The sequence below is a fragment of the Ambystoma mexicanum genome, chromosome 6q (assembly GCF_040938575.1).
Source record: "Ambystoma mexicanum isolate Mex_15411 chromosome 6q, UKY_AmexF1_1, whole genome shotgun sequence".
In the NCBI taxonomy this organism is placed as follows: domain Eukaryota; kingdom Metazoa; phylum Chordata; class Amphibia; order Caudata; family Ambystomatidae; genus Ambystoma; species Ambystoma mexicanum.
In genome coordinates, this window is record NC_090937.1 from 1,288,498,679 (window position 1) to 1,288,523,121 (window position 24,443).

The 24,443-nt window shown below is 46.0% G+C and overlaps 1 protein-coding gene across 10 annotated transcripts in view; it reads right to left on the reverse strand.

The window, feature by feature from the left end:
* Positions 1-24,443, reverse strand: part of SLIT2 (slit guidance ligand 2) — a 715,126-nt gene that overhangs the window by 288,490 nt on the left and 402,193 nt on the right. For all 10 annotated transcript variants that reach the window (XM_069631891.1, XM_069631899.1, XM_069631897.1 and 7 more), the window contains exon 6: positions 4,642-4,713. In XM_069631891.1, coding sequence (XP_069487992.1) covers positions 4,642-4,713 — 72 coding nt within the window. The remainder of the gene's footprint in view (positions 1-4,641; positions 4,714-24,443) is intronic.

Sequence of the window (24,443 nt, forward strand, 5' to 3'; positions counted from 1 at the left end):
TGCCTACTTGAGAATTAATATGAATGTTAGCCAAAGGCCTGACACTCACACAAGAGACAGTTAAGGACAGAATAGAGACACAAAGTGGTAGGAAAGTGACACATTTCGTTAATGGGACAGTCAGGGACAACACTGGAGTATGGCCAGACATAGTAGCTTGAACCCTGTTGAAGTCATTACTAGTGTCCAATGACATTAATATTCGTAGTGATACGTTTTACGGGTATTTTATAATAGGAAGTCAGAATTTCATACCATGGGGATTCATTCGGAATACAATATATCTTTTGTTATTTATCAACAGGATACAAAAGAAATGAGAATGGGACCCTCTTAGTTCACCTTTAGTAGAAATTTGAAAACCTTCCTCTTCACCGAAGCTCCTCAGAGCCATGTCACTGCATCACTGTTGAAGCTCATTAACCTGTGCATCCTGCTTTCCTGCGTACCCTTACCTGCACAAACCTTCCCCTTTCCCAAAAGTAACTAGCACCTAGATACCTGTGGGTTCAGTGTGCTGAAACAAACAAATAAATAAATAAATAAATAAATAAATATATGGAAAACCTTGACATCCTGATGCTTTCAAAGTCTCCATCCTTGTTAGGTTGTGGCTGTCCCTAGTCTACAAGGGACCAGGAGACGTTACCATGATTTAGGCGTTAAGGAAGGCAGCCATCTTGTAAAAGGTCAAGCAAATGTAAAGGCTATGCATTAATCCAACTAAGCATTGCTTCAACACCTACTGTTCTATGCTATAAAGGGTTACAAGGAATTGTGTTTGAAGGAGCATAAACAGAATGAATGGGGCTAAATTGGAGAAATTGTCATGGGCAGCTACAGCAATTTTCATGTACCGTTCCTATGATTATCTGAACTGCTTTAAAAGCACTCTAATACCTTAGGGTTTGTCAAGCACTATATAAGAAATCGTAACATAACAGATCGTAACAAGGACATTAAGAAGGATTTTTGTTGGAGCAGGACACTTCACCTCTTCTTGCTTTCCCATGACATGTCATACTTTGTCCATGCTCCAGCCTGCCTTTATTCATAAAGCTGTCAATCATTTTTGAAAAAGGTTTGTGCTATAGCTTTGTGTGTACATTGTTTATCAGATGAAAGCACTAACATGGTAAGAGGTTTCCTTCATGAACCTCATACACTGCAAAAATTGCTCTAAATCAGATACTTTATAATAAAGAGACAAGTCCAGATTGGAAAGAAAAGCGAAACATTCTAGCATGTTTTTGAGGCTTAGTACTAAAGCGTGTGTGCATTAGTGAATTGATGTACACACAAGCCAGGGTACAGTTCGATAAATATCCTTCCTGAATTCGGCGTCATACTACATTTGGACTCAAATTCTGGCCTAATCTCCCTCAACACATGCGCATATTGGCATGTTCACTGTATAAGGCATGCTGAGATCCCGTTACTTGAAATGGTGACTTCAAAAGGGAGCTACATTCGAGACGGTGATATTCATGTCCCTGTCAAGTGTCCCTTCATTCGGAATAATAAAGGTTCTGCACAAGCCCCTTGACATCCTCTGGTGATTGATGTGGCCAAGTCGTTCTAACACTGCTAACCTTTCACTCTCCAGATGTTTTGCACTTCAACTCCCATCAGACCTAACCGGAATAGCCAATGGTAAGGGATCGTGGTAATTGTAGTCAAACACATTTGGAGAGTTGCAGATTGCAGACCCCTGTCTGAGGAGAACACTCAGGATCACTGCTAAGTCTCCCCTCACTAACGCTTATCAAAATGCATATTTAGTGCAGTAATAATTTGCTGAACTAATGCGGTACAATCATAAGGCTGGGAGACAACCGCATGCAAGGGTCAACATACAATGCTTGACATTCTTAACGGAAGTGGCTGTAGGTAGGCATTTTGGCATCGTTTAACTGTGAGCTTTTATAAAGAAAGCAATGCAAACCATTGATGGCGACTGACATTCTAGCTATCCAGGCCATGTACCTCCAGGTTCTGCATTAGGTGAAAATGCTGCCATGGATCCGGATTTGTTTAAAAAGTCAGAAGGTTATTACCACAAAGATTGTATTTGTCGCTAGATAAATTGAATACTGATTTTATCTGGAATATTTCCATTATGTGCACATGGAGCTATTTATAGTATATTTCAGGGATTAAGAATAGACATGTTTTATGTCATACTTGTATCACATGGCTTATAATAGTGCCCAATATCAATGATGTTACTTAGTGCCATTGACTCTTTGCATACAATAGTGTACCGTTCCCTAACACCACGATTAATGGGCCTATGTTTAATAATTAGACAACAGAGGCTTGAATCCCAAAGATTGGCATTAGAGCAAATCAGGGCATGCACGTGAGCATCTCTCATTTGCCCTGCTACCTTATTCCTTAAGTATTTCTGAGTTGGGCTTGAGCAAATCATAGTGAATTACATTTGCACATTGGCGGCCCAAAGATGCCTCATGCATCCCCGGGTATTGTGAAGCATGTGCAAATCTGAGATGTTCACAGTTATCACCTGATTTACCTCAGTGCAAATCTTTGATAGTCAGACCGACGTATATTTCGGACATACAAAGATATTTTGCATACTACATTTGGTATTTGGAATTACATATGAAAGTATCTGACATAGATTCCTACCCGAGCAAACATTCTACCTCTATCAAATTTGGTGATTTCACCTCTACCCCTAATGCCCTGAGAACCAAGGTGCCACAAGCACCAACCTTTGATTTTAATGTCTATATCCAACCATTCTCATCAAGCAATTTTCTCTCTTTTTCAGCTATATGCAAATATGTTTCAGCCTTTCAAATAAAGACACATTCCATTCCTTCTAGCACTCCATGACTGCATGTCTTCAAATACCCTCTGCTTGAACCCAAGTGAAACAGAACTCCTGTAGTACGACCATGAGAGCACCAAGACACTCCTGTTTACATGGCCTGGAGAGCTAGGCACCGCCCCACCACCTCCAAGACAGTAAAGAACCTGGGGTTCACCTTCGTCGAGACCATTTCCTTCTCCCTTTAAAATCGAACTGTTGCTAAATTAGGGATGGAACATGGTGGCAATGCTTTTTGCCAAAATTAAGTTTTATAAATAAAATTAACCTATGTTTACCCGAGTACAATATGTTCATAATACATTATTAATGGCCACAATGAGCCTCCTCGACACTTTAATGCAAACAAGTGCTTCCTATGCACTTAACATGTGCCATAAATTCGCCTCTTAACAGTATGCCTGCTGAATTTCTCTGCTCAAAAGCTCAATGGCTCCTTCCTTTTCTTCACATAGCTCAGGGTGGAAATTCAGGATTATCATACCAGTCCTGACTCTTTTGAGGGCCACGTCCGGTCTAGCTTGCCTCCAGTTTGCTTGGAAATTTAGTAAAGATTTTTTCTAAATGCAGGAGGTGCATTTAGAAAACGATTCTAGCATTCACAGCTGAGAACACTAGTGGAGTACTGTGAGAAACATGGCCATAATTCAATTTAAAAGTCAATTTGTTTATCACATGCTTGAATTAGCCATGCTACAACTGTATTTTCAGGCACGTGCAGTGGGCCTGACACGACTTAACCGTTGGTTGTGGTGAGCAGCGCTCTTTATATGTGGTTTATTATAATGTACACGTCATTCAAGGACACCGGCTTCAATACATACAACATATTCAATATTGCAAACGAGAAACCCACTCCTAGGCTTCTGGGACGTCAACTGCTCATGTTTTGACTTTGGATAAATCAGGGTGCCGTTCACCGCAGGAGCTCCCGGTCACCCGCATGCAGCTTTTTGTGATAGCAGTGGCCAAAGGCTCTCCTTTTGAATCCGCTCGTGCGTTCCACAGCCACAGAAAAGCAATTTGAAATGACACAAGAGGCTTCAGTGATCAGTAACCGCCTCCCGCCTCCTCTCGGGTCCCTTCATGCTGAACGGTAATTAAAGACAGAGTGACTTTGAGAGGCAGGGGAGATATTTGTGGAATGTGTGCTGAGCCCCAAATTCTTTTCGATATCAGCTTGTGGGCTCTCATTAAGATCCGTATTTGGAGGTGAAAGGTCACTGAAGATTACTGGGTTGCATTTCGCCTTCTTCGCTAGTCTAAGCGACTGGGCATCACTGGGGGACGATGTGCATAGCATGATTGTTTAAAATGTATATGATGAATAGGTTCCAGAATAGACCAAACTGTAATGGATCATACACACGTGTTCAACACTACAGGTGACAGACTCTGAGCGGTTAAGAACTGCTCAATGTTTTTGGTTGCATTGTTGCAATGCCAAAACACATTTATGAATATCCATGCTACCTAATTGGAACACAAAAGTTCGGAATAAATATAAGAGTATGATTTAAGCAACAACCCACATATTCTCAGACTTGAGGCTGTCGCGGAAAGTATCTGCAGCAAATTCTTTACTGTGTCTGTGAGCTTTCTCATTCTTTACAGGCGAGTGAGTGGGTGCCCGAGTGTCCTGGAATAAGACAATGTTAAGGATTTTGAATCATGCAACATTCCAGGAAAACCTTGCCTAATCGTCTTTGTGTCTGGCAACAGTTAGCATAGCACATATCAACAGAGAAACACTGCACGCACGCAACACACAGGCGCCTACTCACAGCACTTCCAGGTCGCGGAGAGCGCGAAAGGACCCATCCTCGATGCAGCTGATCTGGTTGTAATCCAGTTGCCTGTTAAACAGATTAGGAGGAGAAGCGTCAGGGTGGTAAACACGGGCAGCATTTGGATCCTCGACAGTCGACGGCGCTAGGCCGCAGGAGCCGGGCGTGAATGTGAAACCCTCCCCCGGCTAGTGCGCACTTCCGTCGGCGCGGCGTCCTGGCCTTGACGCTGCCGCGGAAGCCCTGCTCCGCGCCCGCATGCACGGAACGTCGGCTCCGAAAAAGCCCCAGTAAATAAAAACTGCACCTTATATTGCACGCCAAAGGACTGCGATTTCATTACATCAAGAAAAGCTATCCATTAAAAGCTCCCCGCGTCATCTCGCCGAAACAATTTCATTAAGCTAAGGGACTGTAAATCACTTCACGTCACATGCACCCCCTCGGTGACCTAACCGAATCCATTTATCAGAGGAGCCCAGCTGCATGTTAATTCCGCCATCCCGGGCGGGCAGCTGGAGCTTCAGCGTAAAATAAAAATCAAGGTTTCATTTTAAAATTCCGAGAAACGGAAAACGCGAGAGGAAGCCCAGCAAGGCCTTCTGAGAGCTCGCTCGAGTGCTGCGCCCCCACTTCCCGCTGCGTCGCGCGAGGAGGACATGAACCCCGCGCTTTGGCTACTGCGTGCAAATTTCACATTAAGACGAAGTAGGAAGATACACTATGGCGATCACCTGACATACTCATGTGAAACCTAGCAATGCCATTATTAATAGTCAAGTAGCAAGGCTGTGACAAAATGCGAGCTCACGTCGACAGAGCGTTCTTTTCCTTCGGTTTCCCACAGAAGCCCCATTTTCCCAGAGAGGCATGTGAAACATTTCAGTTCAATCCTTTTAAACATTTACGGGCAAAATGTCATTTTTGAAACTTAAAATTTGAAACAAACATAAAACCATGCACGTTATCTGCTACAACAAAGACCCACTGTATTACTGATTGTGAAAAATGCATCTTACTTAAAATGTTGCCGTGTGTCTCATGTATTACACTAGGTCGCCCATTTTGCACATGTGATAATGTGAACCCCCGTGAACTAGATAACCAGGATGCTGACAACAACAAAAACATATTCTCAAAACTCACCTTCCCCTGAATCCACTGCACGCACAGTCCTTTGATATGGACGAGTGTACGGGCAATTCCATTTGCAGAGCGGCAGACATGACAGCGTTTTCCATCCATTCACCCATTCATTCACCCATCCATCAAAAGTAAGGTCCTGTTTTAAAACAGCAAAAATCCCATACGTGCCAGCACAATGTATTTATTGTATTGTTCATTTATAACACGCTTAATACCAGCAAGTGGTTTTTACAGGATTGAATCGGGATTCAAACCAGTGTTGCACCGCGTTGCCTTGGCTCCAAGTCAAACGCTTTGACCCTGGACTACCCTTCCTCCCCTTCTGACACTTTACACCTGTAGGCACACCACCAAATTCAAGCAGAAACCTAACCAACAACATTTGGCCAAAATATCACCTCTATAGCAGAGGTCTTCAAACTGTGGGCTGAATCCCAGGAGGTGGGCTAAGGGTGCCCAGCATAATTAGTTTTAAAAAAATGTAATGGAGGAAATGGGCAGGGGCAGCTCACATGGTTGGACTGAAGCATAAAACTGCCTCAGGCACCAATGAAAAAGTGGCCAACAGTTGCAAATTGATATTCATTCCTTTAGTCACAGACTGTTTGAATAGTACCCAAGGGGGTGTTGTTTGTTAAAATGTAAGCAAATTATGTTATTTAAAGAAGATTTATTCAACAACAATTGTTACAACTACTAGCTGCATAGTGAAGTAGCTCAAACTGACCCACAATGGCCCTAAAAGTGGGCCATTCTGACTGGCCCACACTAGCATTTTGAATTTTTGGTACTGTCCCTATAGGACAGTCCGAGCCTGGTGGCCCATCCATAATGGATGAAGGGGCGTCCACCCAGTGGCCCTGTCACCCATTATGGAGGAGCCGATTATCCAGCTCAGTGAAACACTGACCACCCCCTCAACTGCTTTTTCCAGATGAAGGAGTGCTCCTAGGCTGGCTGAACTGTCAAAGGGAAACACTGTTTCTCTTGTTCAGTTCAGTTCCCCAGCCGCACATGCTCACTGAGCCATGCAAGCCTGCGGGCGTTTTTGCTTCGCCAGCCTTGCATAGCTCATTGGAAATGCTGGCTGGGGCACTGCATGCCTGTATGTGCGAGGGGGAGCTCCTGTGTCTCCTCGCACATACGCACAGAGCAGCCTGGAGCGGGGTGTTACAGCACCCACGCGCAGGCCCCTGTAAAAGGTACATTTATGTTCATTTATTTTTTATTTAAATATGTGTATGGATAAGTGTATGCTTGTTTTATGAGTGAGTGCATGGTGATGGGTGGGTATAGGATGATTTTACTGACAAAAAATGGTCGCAATGACCAAAAGTTCTAAAAATGCTACCACCAAAGGTTCGATCCTTTGGTGATAGCATTGTAAAAAAAAACAAAAAACGGGGGCTGCGGTGGTGTCCCCCACATCACCCCGCTCACTATACTTCATGGTATAGTGAGCAGGGTTTGCGGTGCACACCCCTGCAGCCTTCCGTAAAAAAGAAAAAAAAGAAAAGGACCCTGTGGCACAGGTTCCCGATCACAAAAGTGAAAGGAAACTGGCGCTGCAGGAACCCAGTGTGAAGATGAAGGTAAGTGGGGTTTGTTTATGTTGGGGGTGTGGGTGGGGGTGTGCTGAGGGTGTGGGTGGGGGGTGTTATGGGTGTGTTGTGGGTGTGAGTATGTATGTGTGTTCACATGAGAAAGGTGCAAACTTTTGGTAGTTCGCACCTTTCTCATGCAAACGTTTCGGCCGCAGTAGTTTCAGCCGCGGGCAAATCACTTAGAACTGATGGGTGCTTGAGTGAATGATAGAGTGATTGCTGTGTGAATGTGTGTGTGTTTGTTTTGGTCCATTGAGCTGATTTTGGCGAGTGGGGGGTAGAGTGGGGAAGGAGGTTTGTACAAATCCCCCTACCGACCTGCCAAAATCAGCTCTCCATCTGAGGAGCTGTGGAGCCCAGGGGACAGGGATTTTTCTATTAACTAGATATCATAGATGTCCTCCTTGGCCCCCCAGCGCCTTGCATACACACATAATCATGTTGATTGTGTTAGGCACTGTGGGGCCCAGGGGACAAGGATGGCATCTTTTTACTGAACATCTATCATAGATGACAGACATCTATCATTTTGGACGGGGGCCCGACCTGTCCACATTTTGCTCAGGGGGCCCAGGCCTAAAAAGTTTGAAGACCACTGCTCTATAGGGACATCCACTTTGTTGTGTTTATATGCACTCAGCGCGAGTGGCAGATATGTTGGGCTGCCTCTGCCTCATCCAAAAGGGATGGAGTTTAGAAAACATCTTGAGTGGGCTTAAATTGCCCTTCTCCATTCAGAGACAACAAAAATGTGTTCATTTAGCAAATTTACATGGCAAATCCTTGACAGTTCTGTGAAGCCTAAAAATTGTATGGTAGCTCCTAAAAAAGTTGGTATTAAAAGAGCAAATGTGTGCCCACCCCTTATTACCCAAAATTGGCCTAGGTGCAAATGTGGGCCAATCATTTAGTTTGTGCCTTTCTTAATTAACCCTTTCACTACGTGACCACGAGAGTAAGTAAAGTGGTCTCATACAGCACCCTCTGCCATTTTTTCGTGTACTCAATAGTACATGACCATACAAGAAAAGAGGGGGTTGTCAGTGAGATAGAAGAAGAGGTAGATGCAAAACCTGTAGTGTTGGCTGATGCAGGTTGGGAGTTCTAAATACCGATCTGGTGCCATAGGTTTGGCTGCTACACTTGGGAATATGATATTGGCAGTGGGGAGCTAAACATCTGGCAATTAAATTACAGTGCATTGGGTCTGGGTTATCCGCTGACGTTGTGGTGAGGTGTGTGGTAGACCTAAATGAGTGAGCATCTTCATAGCTCAATTAATGTTGATGTGGTAACGGATAGACCTGAGATTGCGGGTGGGGTTTTTGTGTGAGTAGTGTAAAGTCACAATACATTTTAGAAGTGTGTCGGTTAGCTAGGGAGAGGATGGAAGTAGACAAAATGATGGGCACATGAAGCGGGGGAAAAACATTCAGCGACATCTAAGGAGTGAGGTAATTGGTACCATTCAGGGAACAGATTAGGGTGGTCTGTTAGATGTTAGTGTGAGCATTTGTTGCATTCCATTTTGGTTGCTAGGAGTCCAACCCGAATGAGTCCGTTCTTCAATGGTCTTTTGTCAGCGGGTTTCTGGTATGTTCATGGAATTTTATAACGCCTTCCATTTCATTACTGTGAATAATTGTAGAGATGCTTGAGGTTTTCCCTGCTGGTCTCATGCTGATGTTAGTAGAACAGACAGATTTTTAGTTGTTTTCTGAAGGTCGCATGGGTATCTTTTGGGCAGAGCTTGGCTGAGGGGAAATAGAAGGAGGATCCACCGTGCCATTTCTGGTCGTGGCTTGGCACGCTTACTAAGGCATCCGTGCTCTATTGTATCGTTCTTGATGGTGGTGAGTGGGGGGATTTCCATGCAATGGATTTAGTGTCCCAGTTGTGTAAGGCTTGGTGGTTAATATGGCGGGAGAGGAAGATTGTATTTTATTTGTCTCAGCAGTAGCCTGGCTGCTGCATTTTGAACCTTTTGTAGTCTGCTGAGAAAGGGACCAGAAGTGGCTAATACAATCTACTATGCGGTCAATGGTCTTGTTCCTTAGTATCTATCTCACGGTACCTCTGTCTACTCACAAACTCATTCCCTCTACTCGTCTTCAATCTCACTGTCCATTGTCCTACCATGCCTCTTCTAATTTCTGCTCTGTCTCCCTACTTTCCCTGCTTCATTGGAACCCTCAGTAAAAGCCAGCCTGACTGCGCATCTTTTCAATGCTTGCATTAAATTTCATTTACTTGCAAAAGAGCGAACTTACCCTGCCCTCTTCCCCCATCCTCCCTAAATGATTCTGCATTCTCTCCACCACCAGGTAACAATGTATTTCTGTACTCTTTGGTGTTAAGATTTTACCTATCCAGCCTAATGTTATCTTTGTAAGTCACCTATTATATATTTTTGTTTGTTTGTATTGTACCGGGTCTATGTCCCACTTTGTTGACATCCTCATAAACTGTCTCACAACTTGTTCTCATCTTTGTGCTATTGTGTAGGCACCTTTCCTGGCAATGACTCTATCATCTGTAGATGTGTTACTGTATGCCAATCCGGTTCGAAATTGACATCCATGTGCCTCAAATTCATTCAAGCCCCTTGGAGGTCTAGAACTATTGGGGGGGGGGAGTGGCAGGAATGCAAGAAAGAAAGAGGGGTTATGAGGGGAAACAGAGTATTACAGCGTTCCACATAGTCAAAAGACAGAGGACAAGGGCACACTCTAAGGCTAGGAGAAGACCACATGTTGGGGAAGTAGCAGAGTATTTGTAAGGATGCAGGGAGGAAGGGGAGAGGGTGGTGCAACGGGGAGAGGGTGGTGCAACGGGCACAGAAGGAAGTGGATGAAGTGACTAGTGGGGGACAGAGAAAGATGGGGCCAAAAGGAAAGGTAGGAAGGAGCATGTGAAAAATGAAGGCGATCTTGGAGGTGCAGGACACAAAAAGGGAATGCAGTGAAAGAGTGGATAGAGGTGGGGTAGTGGAATGTGTTGAAGGTTAGGGGTGATTATCTCAGGAATTGGGAAAGGGTAAAGAGGGGCAAAGAGCAGCGGGGGAAGAGGGCAGTGATCACAGGTAAGCATCTGTGAGGGCAACAAAGGTCTACATGGGATTGGCAGGAGGCCGCCGCCCTTGAAGGAAAAGAAAAGGCAAGATCAAGGTCATTGCTTCCATGGACCACGAAATGGCAGGGAAGGCCATTTGAAGAGTCATTGCATGGGGGTAACTGATGCAAGGGGGAGGACTTTGGGTGGTCCGACACAAGAAATAAATAAAAGTATGGAGCAAACCATTGTGTGTCCACAAACGAGATGTACCGCCTCAAGTGGAAGGAATGTCAGAAAAGTGGGGCGGCTTGCAAGAAAGTAGGGAATAGTTGTTAGAATGACAGTAGAAATTATACAGTACAATTTGTAATGGTCTTGGTTCAGGAGAGTTGATCAATGGCGACAGTCACTGTGAAATTGGCAGGGATAATGTTCTACAGCAAATTTTAGTGGGAGAGATGGTGAAAAGAATTGCCAAATTGGAGCAATAAAAGCAGCCCGGTGGCCCGGAGGAGCATGGTGGGAGGATTAGTTGAGTGGGAAAGACTGTCATTGGAAGTGTTATTTGTTGGCCTATTTTTATTGGGTCATTCCATATGTCGGAGAGGATAGGAAGTAAGGGGTTGCCACGGTGCAGGTGAAAGGAGTATAACTGCAGGGAGAGAGTTTCTTTGTGTAAAGAAGCCCAATATGGAACAGAGCACAAACGTGTGTGTTGCGAGTATGTGGTCATCACGCAACAGTGTTGTGTGTCTAATAGTGGTCATGATGTACAGTCCACAGAGACCTACGACCGAGGGCACCGGCTGTTTTTGCCAACAAACTGGGACCATGTTGCAAGGCAGACAGGTGTTGGTAGTGATGGGATAATGCTTGGCCTAGGTCAGACTGGTTGCATGTGACTTTGGGATACATTCTTTCTGCACGGGTCTAGTTTTGAGGCGCCAGGAAGTGAAAAAGCTAGGGAGGTGGAGATTAGAGAGATATAAGAGCTATGTTCGTCTGATTGTTTGGAATTTCTCTATTTATTGTTGTCCTATTTTAATGGTTATCCATTCACTTTAAAATGGAGGATTGATGAAGGGGCAGAGAAGAAAGAAATATGAATCTGTGGATAGTCCTTTGTCAAATAGTTGGGCAACCTGGCTGAAAAGAGGTCGTACAGGAGGCAGCTGCGGTGTTCCTAGACAAATGCTCATGTGACGTGATCTGAATTGTGGGGTAAGAGACTAAATCAGTTGTTGCCCATGATAAATGAGTTGAGTGGAGGATCGTGGCGGGCTAGCTATGGATTCATTTAGGGGAAAGTTACCTATTGCATATGGCCGACCTGACTTTGATTAAGTTGATAAAGAAGGATCTGGCAGCAGCTGGCCATGTAGATAATATGGATCTGGCTGCTGTCCAGGAGAGTGTGGAGGGACACAGGAGAGCGTGGAGGGACACAGGAGAGCGTGGAGGGACACAGGAGAGCGTGAGGGAAATAGAGGATGGAGGGACACAGGAGACCGTAAAGGGACACGAAAAAGCAGTAGCAGAGAACAAGCCACACACGGAGATAAACAGAGATGACTCTTTTTTGAGGAGGAGCAGGGGATAAGGTAGTGAGGGTTGAGGTCATACAATTTGGCAGGCTGATACATTTTAGTTTGGACAGGCTACACCTGTTCTATGCATAGATGTCTATCTGATGATGGTTATGGAGGTGGTAGAGAGGAGCGGAAGGAGAATGAGTGTGAGGCAGTGATGGGTGGTCAGAGGAATACCATGTGTGGAGCTTTCATCTGTGTGCCACAAAAACGAAAAAAGAAGAGCCAAGGTTAAGGTGAGATAGGAATGGCAAGAATTATGATGCAACGAGTAAAATAAGGGAAGCGGGTCTATGTGGTCCAGGAACGGGCAAGTGAGCAAATGCTGGATAAGAAAAAGGCAGGGGCTGGGGGAGAAATAATATTGGTGGAAAAGGTTTGGAAATAAGGATTGATCTAGGAGGTTTAAATGGCTGTAAGAAAGTATCAAGACATAATGAGCATGACAGATACAGGGGTGGGAAATTAAAGACAGTACAAAGCTACATAACAATCCTGCCTTACATAAAGTATTTCCTCGTCCTTACAGCAGGGCGATTGGGGGAGATGGGGCAGGGAAACATCACATGCGGCAGATTAGGTGCTGTTCTGATGTCCATGCATAAGGCCACCATTGCGGCAGCCACACGGCATGTCCCAACCACACTCCCATAAGGGTTTGGTCTTGAGAGGGATAGGGAATGAAGTAAGTACAAAAGTTCATGCATTTGGATTAGCCCCCTAGGCCAAAAACGAGGGGTAGTGTTCAAAATGATAATGTGATAGTGGTTTGTTATTGTTGCCTAAGCAGGTTCCAAAGAAAACACAGGAAGAAGAGAAAATGGTAAGGTTAAGGGCACCTAGGAAAGGCAAGAATTACATTATAATGTGGAAAAAGGAGGGGCGGGAGTCTTCCGGTTGCAGGAGCGGGTAGGTCAGCCAAACGTCAGGCGAGGAATAATAAGGGGAAGAGGGAGAAATAACAATGGGGAAAGAAGTTCTGAAATAAAGATTGATCTATAAGGGCTAAAGGGTGCTGGATTGGATGAAAGTGTTAAGACCTAATTAACTTGTCTGGTACAGTGGTATAGCTCCAAGAGAGTAACAAAGTAAACATCTCTATGGCGAAACCTGCCTTAAGACAAGCAGACTTCTGACAATCCCAATGAGAGGGGATGATGGTCTGCACCACGGCCGTCATACCCCATTTGGGTGCCTTCAGTGCGTGCAGGTGTCCTGATCTTGGGATAACCACCCTTCTTCGGCGGCTGGGTCTGCAAAGTGTCTGCCTGTGTCCCAACTTCAGGATAAACCCCCTTGGAAAGAGCTACAGCTGCTGGGTCTCAAAAGTGTCTGCATGTCTCCCGACTTTGGGATAACCCCCCTTGAAAGAGCTACAGCTGCTGGGTCTGTAAAGTATCTGCATGTGTCTGACTGCAAAGTGCGTGCCTGTGTTCCAACTAAGAGATAACCCCCTCTTGGAAAGAGCTACAGCTTCTGGGTCTGCAAAGTGTCTGCCCGTGACCTGACTTTGGGATAACCCCCCCTTCCAAAGAGGCTGCCCGTGTCCCGACTGCAAAGTGCCTGCCTGTGTCCCGACTAAGAGATAACCCCCTCTTGGAAAGAGCTACAGCTGCTGGGTCTGCAAAGTGTCTTCCTGTGTCCTGACTTTGGGATAACCCCCTGGGAAACAGCTACAGCAGCTGGGTCTGCAAAGTGTCTGTCTGTGTCCTGACATTGGGATAACCCCTTTGCCCCTTGGAGAGAGATCCAGCTACTGGTTCTGCAAAGTGTCTGCCTTTGTCCTGACTTTGGGATAATCCCCCTTGAAAAGATTTACAGCTGCTGCGTCTGCAAAGTGTCTGCATGTGTCCTGACTTTGGGATATCCCCCCTTGGAAGGAGCTACAACTGCTGCGTCTGCAAAGTGTCTGCATGTGTCCTGACTTTGGGATATCCTCCCTTGGAAAGAGCTACAGCTGATGGGTCTGCAAAGTGCCTTCCTGTGTCCTGACTTTGGGATAACCCCCTTCAAAGTGTCTGTATGTGTCCCGACTGCAAAGTGCCTGTCTGGGTCCCAACTAAGAGATAACCCCCCTTGGAAAGAGCAACAGCTGCTGCCTCTGCAAAGTGTCTGCATGTGTCCTGACTTTGGGATAACCCTCCCTAGGAAACAACTACAGCTGCTGGGTCTGCAAAGTGTCCGCCTGTGTCCTGACTAGTTTGGGATAACCCCTCCCCCCCCTTAGAGAGGGACCCAGCTGCTGGTTCTGCAAAGTGTCTGCCTGTGTCCTGACTTTGGGATAACCCACCCTCCCCCTCCCCCGCCCCCTTGGAAAGAGTTACAGCTGCTGGTTCTGCAAAGTGTCTGCCTGTGTCCTGACTTTGGGATAACCACCCCCCCCCCTTGAAGAGTTACAGCTGCTGGGTCTACAAAGTGTCTGCCTGTGACCTGACTTTGGGATAGCCCCCCTTGGAGAGAGCTATAGCTGCTGGGTCTACAAAGTGTCCGCCTGTGTCCTGACTAGTTTGGGATAACCCCTCCCCCCCTTAGAGAGGGACCCAGCTGCTGGTTCTGCAAAGTGTCTGCCTGTGTCCTGACTTTGGGATAACCCCTCCCCCCTTAGAGAGGGACCCAGCTGCTGGTTCTGCAAAGTGTCTGCCTGTGTCCTGACTTTGGGATAACTCACCCTGTCCCCCCCCCACCCCCTTGGAAAGAGTTACAGCTGCTGGTTCTGCAAAGTGTCTGCCTGTGACCTGACTTTGGGATAACCCCCCTTGGAGAGAGCTATAGCTGCTGGGTCTACAAAGTGTCTGCCTGTGACCTGACTAGTTTGGGATAATCCCTCCCCCCTTAGAGAGGGACCCAGCTGCTGGTTCTGCAAAGTGTCCGCCTGTGTCCTGACTAGTTTGGGATAACCCCTCCCCCCTTAGAGAGGGACCCAGCTGCTGGTTCTGCAAAGTGTCTGCCTGTGACCTGACTTTGGGATAACCCCCCTTGGAGAGAGCTACAGCTGCTGGGTCTACAAAGTGTCCGCCTGTGACCTGACTTTGGGATAACCCCCCTTGGAGAGAGCTACAGCTGCTGGGTTGGCAATATGGAGGTCACCACGTGCCATATGCCGTTCTCCTTGCACACATTTAAGAAGGCATGACATTTCTGCAGGTGTTTGTCGTTCCTCTTTTAAAATACCACCATTTATATCTGTGTGTAACTGAAGCAATGACCTCCCTTTCCTCGAATACACAGGTATTGTAAGATTGATTTACATCCACAATTAAGTTAATAGCTTACTGTTTTATTCGAACGTTTTACACAATGTCCAGAGCTCACAGCAGTAACCTCTTGGACAATTTATCAGAGCCCTTTACATTAGTACAATGGCATGAAATGTTACCCTTAATTCAGCACAAAGAAGAACCCGTTCTAAGACAAATGGGCACAATCCTTTATCGTCAAATTTGCCTAATGCAGCCAGCAGGTTAATCTGTGAAGGGGGGGGAGCTGCATGTGTGGCCGGAACTCATTACTGTGGCTGTCGGTGTATGAATCACTTCTGACGCAGCGCTGTTTAAATCATCAGGGAGTGACACAGAGAGAGGACTGCCCAGAGAAAGCTTGCCCTGCATACATGATCAGGGCACGTTGTTTTAGAAGCTGCCCGCACGCGGCCTACGTGTGGCTTGTTCGATACCTTTAATCACCCCGCGGCGACAGGACCACTTTCAAATGAAGTACATTTGCATTTCAAATATAAGAAACACACCGTGCTTGTGCAACACCTAGGCTTATACATGTAGATTTATTATTAGAATTCGCCATAATTAGCTGCAATATCTCAAGCTAAGTGGTCCATCTCTGGATTATTCCAATGCCCACGGTTCAGGGACACAAATGTCTGCTTGATGTGTCTAAACCAAGTCCCGACGTACCCTCCGTTGGCGCGGGTACCATCCCTTACAACCTTTGTGTACAAGCAGGATTCTTTCCTAGTCGGTCGCAATCAGTATAGGATTGGTTTGAGCTGGGCTTCATACCCGAAGGGCCTCAAATACACCTCAAGATGCAATGGAATTTTAGAGCACTCAGTGGAAGAAATAACAGCTGTTCAAGGAAGCAATTTTCTCCAATATCAAGATCGGACTGTGTTGAACTTTTTTTTATTGTCGATACTGTTCAAAGTCACATGTTCGAGGGAGCACACAACTACCGATACAAGGGACCACACAGCTACTGACACCAGGATAAGCTTATAGGGTTTTATTAAACAAAAGTACAACATAGGAATATTATTACATGGAAACTGGTTCAGGATGGCTGTAGCAAATATTCTTGTGAGTCGCAGTCCTTAAACTCGGGATTATAAACACAGGACAGCAAACAGAAAGGCATTCAGAAAGTTCCAGACAAGTTCCACTGCACTCTAGCATTCAGTCCATATCACTTCTTCTGGGGACCAAAAGGCCTCTCCCCTCTTTTGGCATCTGGGATTTCCCCCTTTGTCACGTGTTCCAAAAAGTCCACCCATTCATTGGGGCTCTCCTTCACGCGTCTATTACCCACATCCGGGGCCATGGGCATCTCCCCGTGTTCTTTTGCCCAGGGATATAGTGCCCTATTCACTAGTCCAAATCTAGAAATATAGTGCCCTGCTCACTAGTCCACACCTAGATATATAGTTCTCTGATCACCATTCCAGGGATATACTGTCCTGCGCACTAAACCACACCAAGATATATAGTGCCCAACTCAGTAGTGCACACACAGGGATATAGTGCCCTGCTTCCTCTCCCAGAGATATAGTACACTGCTCACTCTCAGTGTAGCACACTCCTCTTCAGGGTCCATGGGGCTCTCTTCTTCTGCTACGCATTCCCGCTTCTGCGGTCAGAGTCGCACACTCTCTCACTACCTCTCATCCCTCTCTTCTCTTGGGTCCATGATCTCTTTCATTTGGTCTACAGGTCACTAGCATGATGAGCGTGATGTCAGCATGACGTGGAGGATTAAGACAAACCTGTTCCGGAAATGTACTTTAAGTGGATGTTCTAACATGGACCATCCCTGACCTACCATCTTCATAATGGTGTAGGGGTGGATTGCAGTTGAATGTCCTCCATTTCTCACTGGAGCCCACCTCTCTTCTGGGTTCTGTGACGAATCCAGCAAAGTCGTCACCAACTACCCAGGGAGAGCCTCCCCTCATTTGGCTAGGGTAGGGCAGAAGCTACCTGATACCAATCCTGGGGGTGGCTATCTATGGAGGACCACATAGGAGAGGAGAGGTACATTTGCTGGACCAAAGCAGACCTGTACATGTTTTTCTGGGTAACACACAATTGCCTTTTACCCATTCTTATATGGCATATTGTAATGTGGATAGAGAGTCTCCAACTATAATTGATCACCAACCTTACTTGTATCCCCCTCTTCTTAATACTGAGACGAGGAAGAAGGTTGGAGTAATGAAGATCAGAAGCGGGCAACCCAACACCGGGTTCAAGTCATTGGAGAACATTAACAGGTGTTGGGACATTCAAATACGGCTCACCTGAACAGAGTAAGAGACTCGCCTCTCCCGACACTGGTTGGGACACTAGAGGAAAGCAAGGTGCATACTGGAGCGGAGAAGCTGCCGAGAGCGTTGTTCAGGGGGGCCAGGCAGAGAAAGGATTACCATGCTGGTGCCACATGTAGCAGGAGCTGACAAGTGATGAAGGAGACCAGACAGGAACCAAGGGGCCGGGCGGACCCGCTCCTAGGCAGAGAGCAGGCTGCAGTGAGAACAGTGTGACACGAGGGACAACGAAGCCGCCAACGGCGACGGGTAAGCCGAGACAGGGAGATTGGGACACCATGTCGCTTCAGAGTGAATGCTGCTTACCATTAAAACAGAACAAGGGAGCCCAAACAAGGGAGCTGGGACATTAGGAACTGCTGTGAAAGGGTCGCCTACCCAGTGTATGAAAATAACTAACTGGATGCAAGAGAAAGTGATTAATGATGAGAAGTGCAAATCTGGGATTTGCACCCAAATACTGAATCGCCTGAAAACGTCCTGGCAAAAGAGTAAACCAGGCATTGGAGGAAAAAGGGAAAAATCCCCTGCATGCACATTATTGAATTGAGTGTGAAAAGCCCTGGCAGGAGAGTAAAGCAGGCATTGGAGAGAAAAAAAAGGAAAATTCCCCGGCATTTGCATTATTGTACTGAATATAAAAAGCCCTGGTAGGAGAGTGAACCAGGTATTGGAGAATAGCGAAAGAGTCCCCTGCATGTGAACTGCTGATCTAAATGTGAACGTCTCAAAGAGAAGAACCATACCCCTTTGGAGTGTGAACATTGCCTTGACTTGTGAAATGGAGAAAGGTTCCAAGGGAAGAATCATACCCTTTTTGAGTGTGAACACTGTTGACCTGTGAAACTGAAGGAAACTCAGGGCAAGAGTCATCCCCCTTGCGTGTGTGGAGTATATTATAGTGACATTGAAAAACTAAAGAAATCTTTGAGAAGGGAAGAATCCTTTCTGACAGAACTTTATTGGTTTTCTTTTCTGCATTTTACGAACGTTGTGTTTGGAACTTTGGAATGAAGCTGCAGGTGTTCAGCTACAAAGACATCTCCATTTACACCTTATATGAGTTCAGTGTGTGATGGTCAGCTTAGGATTTCGGACACAGGACAGAGAACTCTTGATTTGGACATTCTGACAACGATGTTCCCTAGTTTTGTTGAGGCAGGAAAACACCTACTAGAGTTAGGTATAGGTACGATTTCCAAAAACCCCTCTTTTATTTTATTAATTAAAGTCTTTAACCAACACCAAAAATGTAACGTCCGAGTCTTACTCTTGATCCCTCACAGTACCCAGAGACTCACCTCTTCCTCACAGGAGCACACATCCCTTCTGGACATCAGGGGGCTCTTCTCTGCCACACTGGAGCAGACCCCACTTTTGGGGCTATTGAAATTTTTCTTTCACATCACTGCGGCACACCCCTTTTCTGCGGGTCAGAGGAGTCCTCTCCCCCTCACTGGAGTAGACCAACCCATTCAGATTCAGGGGCATGTCTTCCCCTCACTGGAGCTCACCACTTTTCTGGGGCTCAGGGGACTCCGCTACCCATCAATGGAGCACACTGTTCTTATGGGCTCAAGGGGCTTCACCTCAGCAAACTCCTTTCTTCAGCTCCAAACCAAAAGGCTGTCTGTGTTTCTTATGCTCTGTTATAATGCCCCCACCATTTTCCCATTGGCTCAACATTACTTTTGAACTGACTGGATCATTTCCATTCCAAGCCAGGGGAAGGAAGTCTGTAAAAGGTGCTCCACCATCTTAGATTTCTTTCAGTTTCCAAGTGCTGGAGCTGGTGTTAGCTGCTGTGCCCTGCCTTATATCCAGCCTGTCACCCAGGAGAGGTACTCGTTTTGTGGATTTCTGATGTAAAAAAGGGCTAACCAAAATGGGCAAACATCTAGCCATTTCTTAACTGTGCAAAAATAATATTTCCTTTTGAGGTGGGAAAGGAAGTATTTCTCTTTAAATGCTGCAGCAGCAGGCGAGGGAGAAAACCATTCTCCTTTACATGCATGTGCTGCTTCTGGGGGAGGAAGGGGCAAGGCAAAAGTTAGGTTTTTCCCTGTGAGGCTCTGCACCTGTTGACTCTGAATGTGCTAGTGTTTCCCCATGGCAAATCTTTACATTCCCCATGGCAAATCTTTACATAAATCCCTGAGAGACACTCCAGAATCTGCTTCAGGTTTTTGACCTTGAAACATGATGACTCTTGGGAAATGTAGTCCTGAGTACCTGGTTTCTTTGGGACCGTGTGCTTTCTTATTAGCCTCTAGGGCAGGGGAGCCAGCTAATCTGGTTGCTCAGACTGCAGGCTGAATCCCGCGATCCAAGCCTGCGTTCTGAGCTGCCTTATGGCTTCACCCACATCCTGCAATCCCCCCCGTCCAAAATATATTGCTGTTAGCCCCCCGGCTTTCTGGATTGAAAACCCAGGGTGGTAATAGCAATAACACCCGGTCTGGCCCACCATGGTAACTGCACCGGGGTCCATTGTTAAGAGCCTCGGAATATAACTTGAGCCTGGGGTGTTATTGCTATATTAGTTGCTGTTTCAGGGGGTTTGGGAATCGTTCAGGGCTGGTCTTGTTAGTCATTCTCTAAGGCAGATCAGGGAACGTTTGCGGTCTAGAGAGCACAGTCAGAAGTCTGGGGGCACAAACGGTCATGCACAAAAGTGCGCCATGATGTGCCCCCCGGGCTTCCAACCACGCACTATAGATGGCAGACGGGAACGGGCCACCGGAGTGTAGAGCCTGGTGGAGGAGGTGGGCGGTGCCACAGAGCTGTTGGGGAATGAGGGGTTTGGGGGGAGATTGCAACAGGTTGCTGGAAAGGGCTTCGCACAAAATGCTGCACCTTGGAGTGCAGCCCTTTGTGCTGCAAGCCTGAGTGCAACCTACTGTGCGCAGCCTTTCGGTCATAGATCCTCAGTACTGGGTGCGATATTTGAACTGTGACTTTGTCACACCAAAAGTACTTTTGATCTTTTGAGAGAGACTGCAGTGGTCTCTTGGCACAAGGACTAGGAGGGTCGGTCCAAAAGTCAGGTTTCTCAGAAGAGGCAAGTCTTTAAGGCCATCTATCCTTGCCAAAAGGGTAGATGGTCAGCAAGGATTTGTACTGGGATGGATTTCCAGTGTCTGGATGCCAGTTTGACAAACACCCGACCACCCAATCAAGATCTGTTAAAGGAGCGGAGAATGAAAAGGTTTCGGGAGGGGATGTACTCACGGAATTTGGAGCCAGGAAAGGATTTCCTTCTTTTCGGTAATGAATGAAAGGCAATAAAAATATGTTCATTCGGTTTGTACAGACGCCGGTAGCCAGTGAAGGAAATATAATGATGGAGAGTTGTGCTACTCCCTTTTCAGGCACAGGATGAGAGCATCAGAAATGGCTGCTTACTTTATCCAACTTTGAAGCTCAGAGAATAACACCATAATGCCACTTTTAAAACTAAACTCATAGCTGATTCACAAAAGGATGCACTCTGTACTTGTGTCTGCTTCTCCTGTGCCTGGACGCAAAAGTCACAAGCCAGATCCAGAGGTAAGGGCCATGCTGCTGCGAGTCTGCTCAGGCCACTGCCAGCTTTCCAAACCCCCCAGATAAACATGGGCATAAAAGGCATGTCAATTGCCATCTTGTTTTATATGTCAAATGCTGAACGAAGGGATGCCTCATTTGCAGAGGTGATGTTTGTAAAACTATCACTGCAAATAGATTGACTACACATTTGGGTTTAGATGGGCAAGCGTTGATATGTGTCAGTCACGTGCCTAGCAATCCATATGCATGGAGGGGTTGACTGGTTGAGCCAGACCCTTCTCCTTCAGGGAAATCCAAGTGTGGAATCATGGATTCGCACACAAGCAGAGGGTAGGACAGAATGTGGGGAGCACTCTGCTGCATGGTTCCTGTCCTCAAGTTGTTTTGTGAATTAGCCCCTTTGTAAACAAGGGCTGAATGCCAGGATAACTCTCCATGATATTCCTCACATATCAGCAGGTTAGTTATCTAAAAGCGGCCTCCATCCTCAGGTCTCATTCTTCTGGGACACTCACCTGCTCTACCTCCTACTCTAAAGAAAAAGGATGAGCTTCAAAAGGGCACTGAAGACACCTGGCCCTGATTTTCTTATAGACTCCAGGATCGTTAAGCAGTATTGTTTAGCCACCCCCTATCCCTGGAAATCTCCAATGCTGCTCCCTCCTCCTCCCCCGCTCCAGCACTATCAAGTGGCGCTCCTGAGGCCTGGCCACTCTACAAATGTAGCCAAATAAAATATGCATAGGCTAGAAAGGCTAGCCTGAATGCCCACTGTGTAACTGTTAGCTTCCTTGCTAAGCAGGGGTCTAAATTGAGATTCAATGAGCAGGAGCTAAACCAACTACTGGGTGTCGGGCATCACCCAGTTGGCAAGAGCTACCCCAGGGGAACCAGGAGCTACCATTGATGCTCCTTTACCTTTTTGGCCATTTTGTATTAACCATTGTGTTTGAATGTTTATTAGATGTGTTATAATTCTTTTTGATTAACATTCTGAAATACGAAAAGTTAATGTTACATTCACATGTTTGGAAGGCTCTGGTGCCTTCTACCACTCTGGGGTTAACCTCCTCATTTAAGATTTCAATGAGGAGAACCAGATAAAGCTTTGTAGTCAAAATAATAGCTATGGTGCAGTTGTAAAGAAACCTGAAAAAAGACCTTTAAATGCTGTGCAAGTCCCCTACACTTTCTGTCTGGGGGAGCCTAGGCTTTGTGAGTGCATGCGTGTGGTGTGTTCTACTTTTTGCTGGGTAATGGTGTTCAGCAGGATGTAACCCATTGATTGCATGCAGGTGATGCTAGGGAGTGTGTTGTGTGCGTCATCACATTGTCAATGTGTGCAGCATGCCAGGGCCTGTTGCCTACATTCGGGTTAGTGATGATGTCACAGTGAGCTGGTAGGAGTCAGTTGTACTTGTCTTGGGATCTAATTGGTGAGGGAATGCTTGGCTTGTATGATGCTTGTTGTGGGATGACGGGACAGCAGGTGATGGGTCCTACTGAATAGCTGAATGGATGTTGGTTAACATACGAGGATTCAGAGTTAGAGGTTAGTCACAGAATAAAGCTGCATAATTTGCATAACACAGCATTTGCAAATACCATCACACAGAGCAGCAGTCATGGGCCAGTGGTCCCGTGCCTCCACGCAACACAACAAAGAAAGGCACAGCATATGACATAGCTGATAAAATTGGGCAAAACCTATGGCATTGCATCCTTGGACATGTTAACAGAGAAGAGCATTACAGGGCGGACTTTGTAGTGGTGGAATCGGTGGGTGGTGATTATTCAAGGCGTGCCCCATTGCTCAGGATTCCCTTTTGCATTGGCATGGCACAGCACCATCAGAGCAGAGAAGGGCTGCTATATTGTTTGCTGTGAATGTGCTGTGTATACAAGTATTTCTTGAGTGTTGGTTTGCCATCAAGAATCCCACGTCTATAACAAGAACTAACCTCTGCTCATACTGCTGAATCGCAGGACTTTTAACTGCAATCCACCCCTACGCTATTATGAAGATTCTAGGACAGAGATGCAGGACAATTTTAGCAGAGAGTCTACCTCTATTATCCAAGCAGACTTGGATACCAGTTTCGGAATGCAAAGCAATTCCGATGCTTAAAAGATGAAATGCAAGGCCCCATTTGGCCAGCTTGCCCCACAGGATCAAATACTTCCATAATAAGAAGGGTATTTCTCCGAAATGCCACTTCTGAAAATAGTCTGAGTAAAAAAATCATTGCAGCTGATTGCCTGTTCGGACAAAGCTGAAAGGTCTTCTACCAAGGAGCAGGATCATCTCACTGGTTTCCACTGGTATACAGTAGGGTTTAGCACATGGGGTTTCATAATATACGGAAACAAGTTTATTAGATGGTCTAAATCTTTTTTCTGACAAAGTGGAGAACATGAATGCTGAGGACGAGAGCATCATAATCTCCCCTTCTCTCTGCGCTGTGATTTCCCATTTCCAATCCTCCCCTCAATGATCTGACTTATTTATCATGTGTAATCAAGAAAAGTCAAGTCACTCATTAGGACTGTGTGGCTCTACAATTTCCAGTTTTCAAACTTTTGGACTTCCTGGACCCCACAATTGAAAATTGTTTTGGTTTGGGAAGCTTGTCAACAGGAGAAATTGTCTGAAAACTGCGGTCACTGTGTCCCATGTCATCAGCCAGTCTTCTCGTCGGCTGTGACAATGAACCCGGCGTATGTGGCTTCCAACGGCTGTCACGGGTCAGCTGGCGAGGGCGCACTCCCCTTAGCCTAGCCATCATGCAATTAGATGGGTTCCTATTTGCAAACAGGTGACAAAGAAAGCGGCACAGATGTCAGATCAAACTGCAAAGGTTTTTTTTTACAAATGTGCCTCCCTACTGCCACCCCTACCTACGCAACTAATCTATGGGATATACATTTGAAGCATCCCTTATTTGTGTTTACAACTCACCCCAATATTGGGGCCTGCCTAGAAACCGGTATTACTTCCTGTTTGCATCACTGAGACATCACCTTTACAAGAAGATCCACCTAAAGCAGTTCGCTCACCTGTTGTACTACCGCTTATGCACCCTGTTACGCACAATCACTTCTTGGGTGGGGGGGGGTTCCTTTGCACCATGTTTGTGATGCAGCATGACAATGAAGAGACAAACCTTTACAATAGTAGAGAGAGAAAAGGGCATATGCGGTTTCTATGGCCTATCCCAGCACACTTGCATATTTAAAGCGTCGCTGGCTGGTTGTTTTTCCCTCTCATAATAAACCATGAATTCACCTTAGCAATAGCTA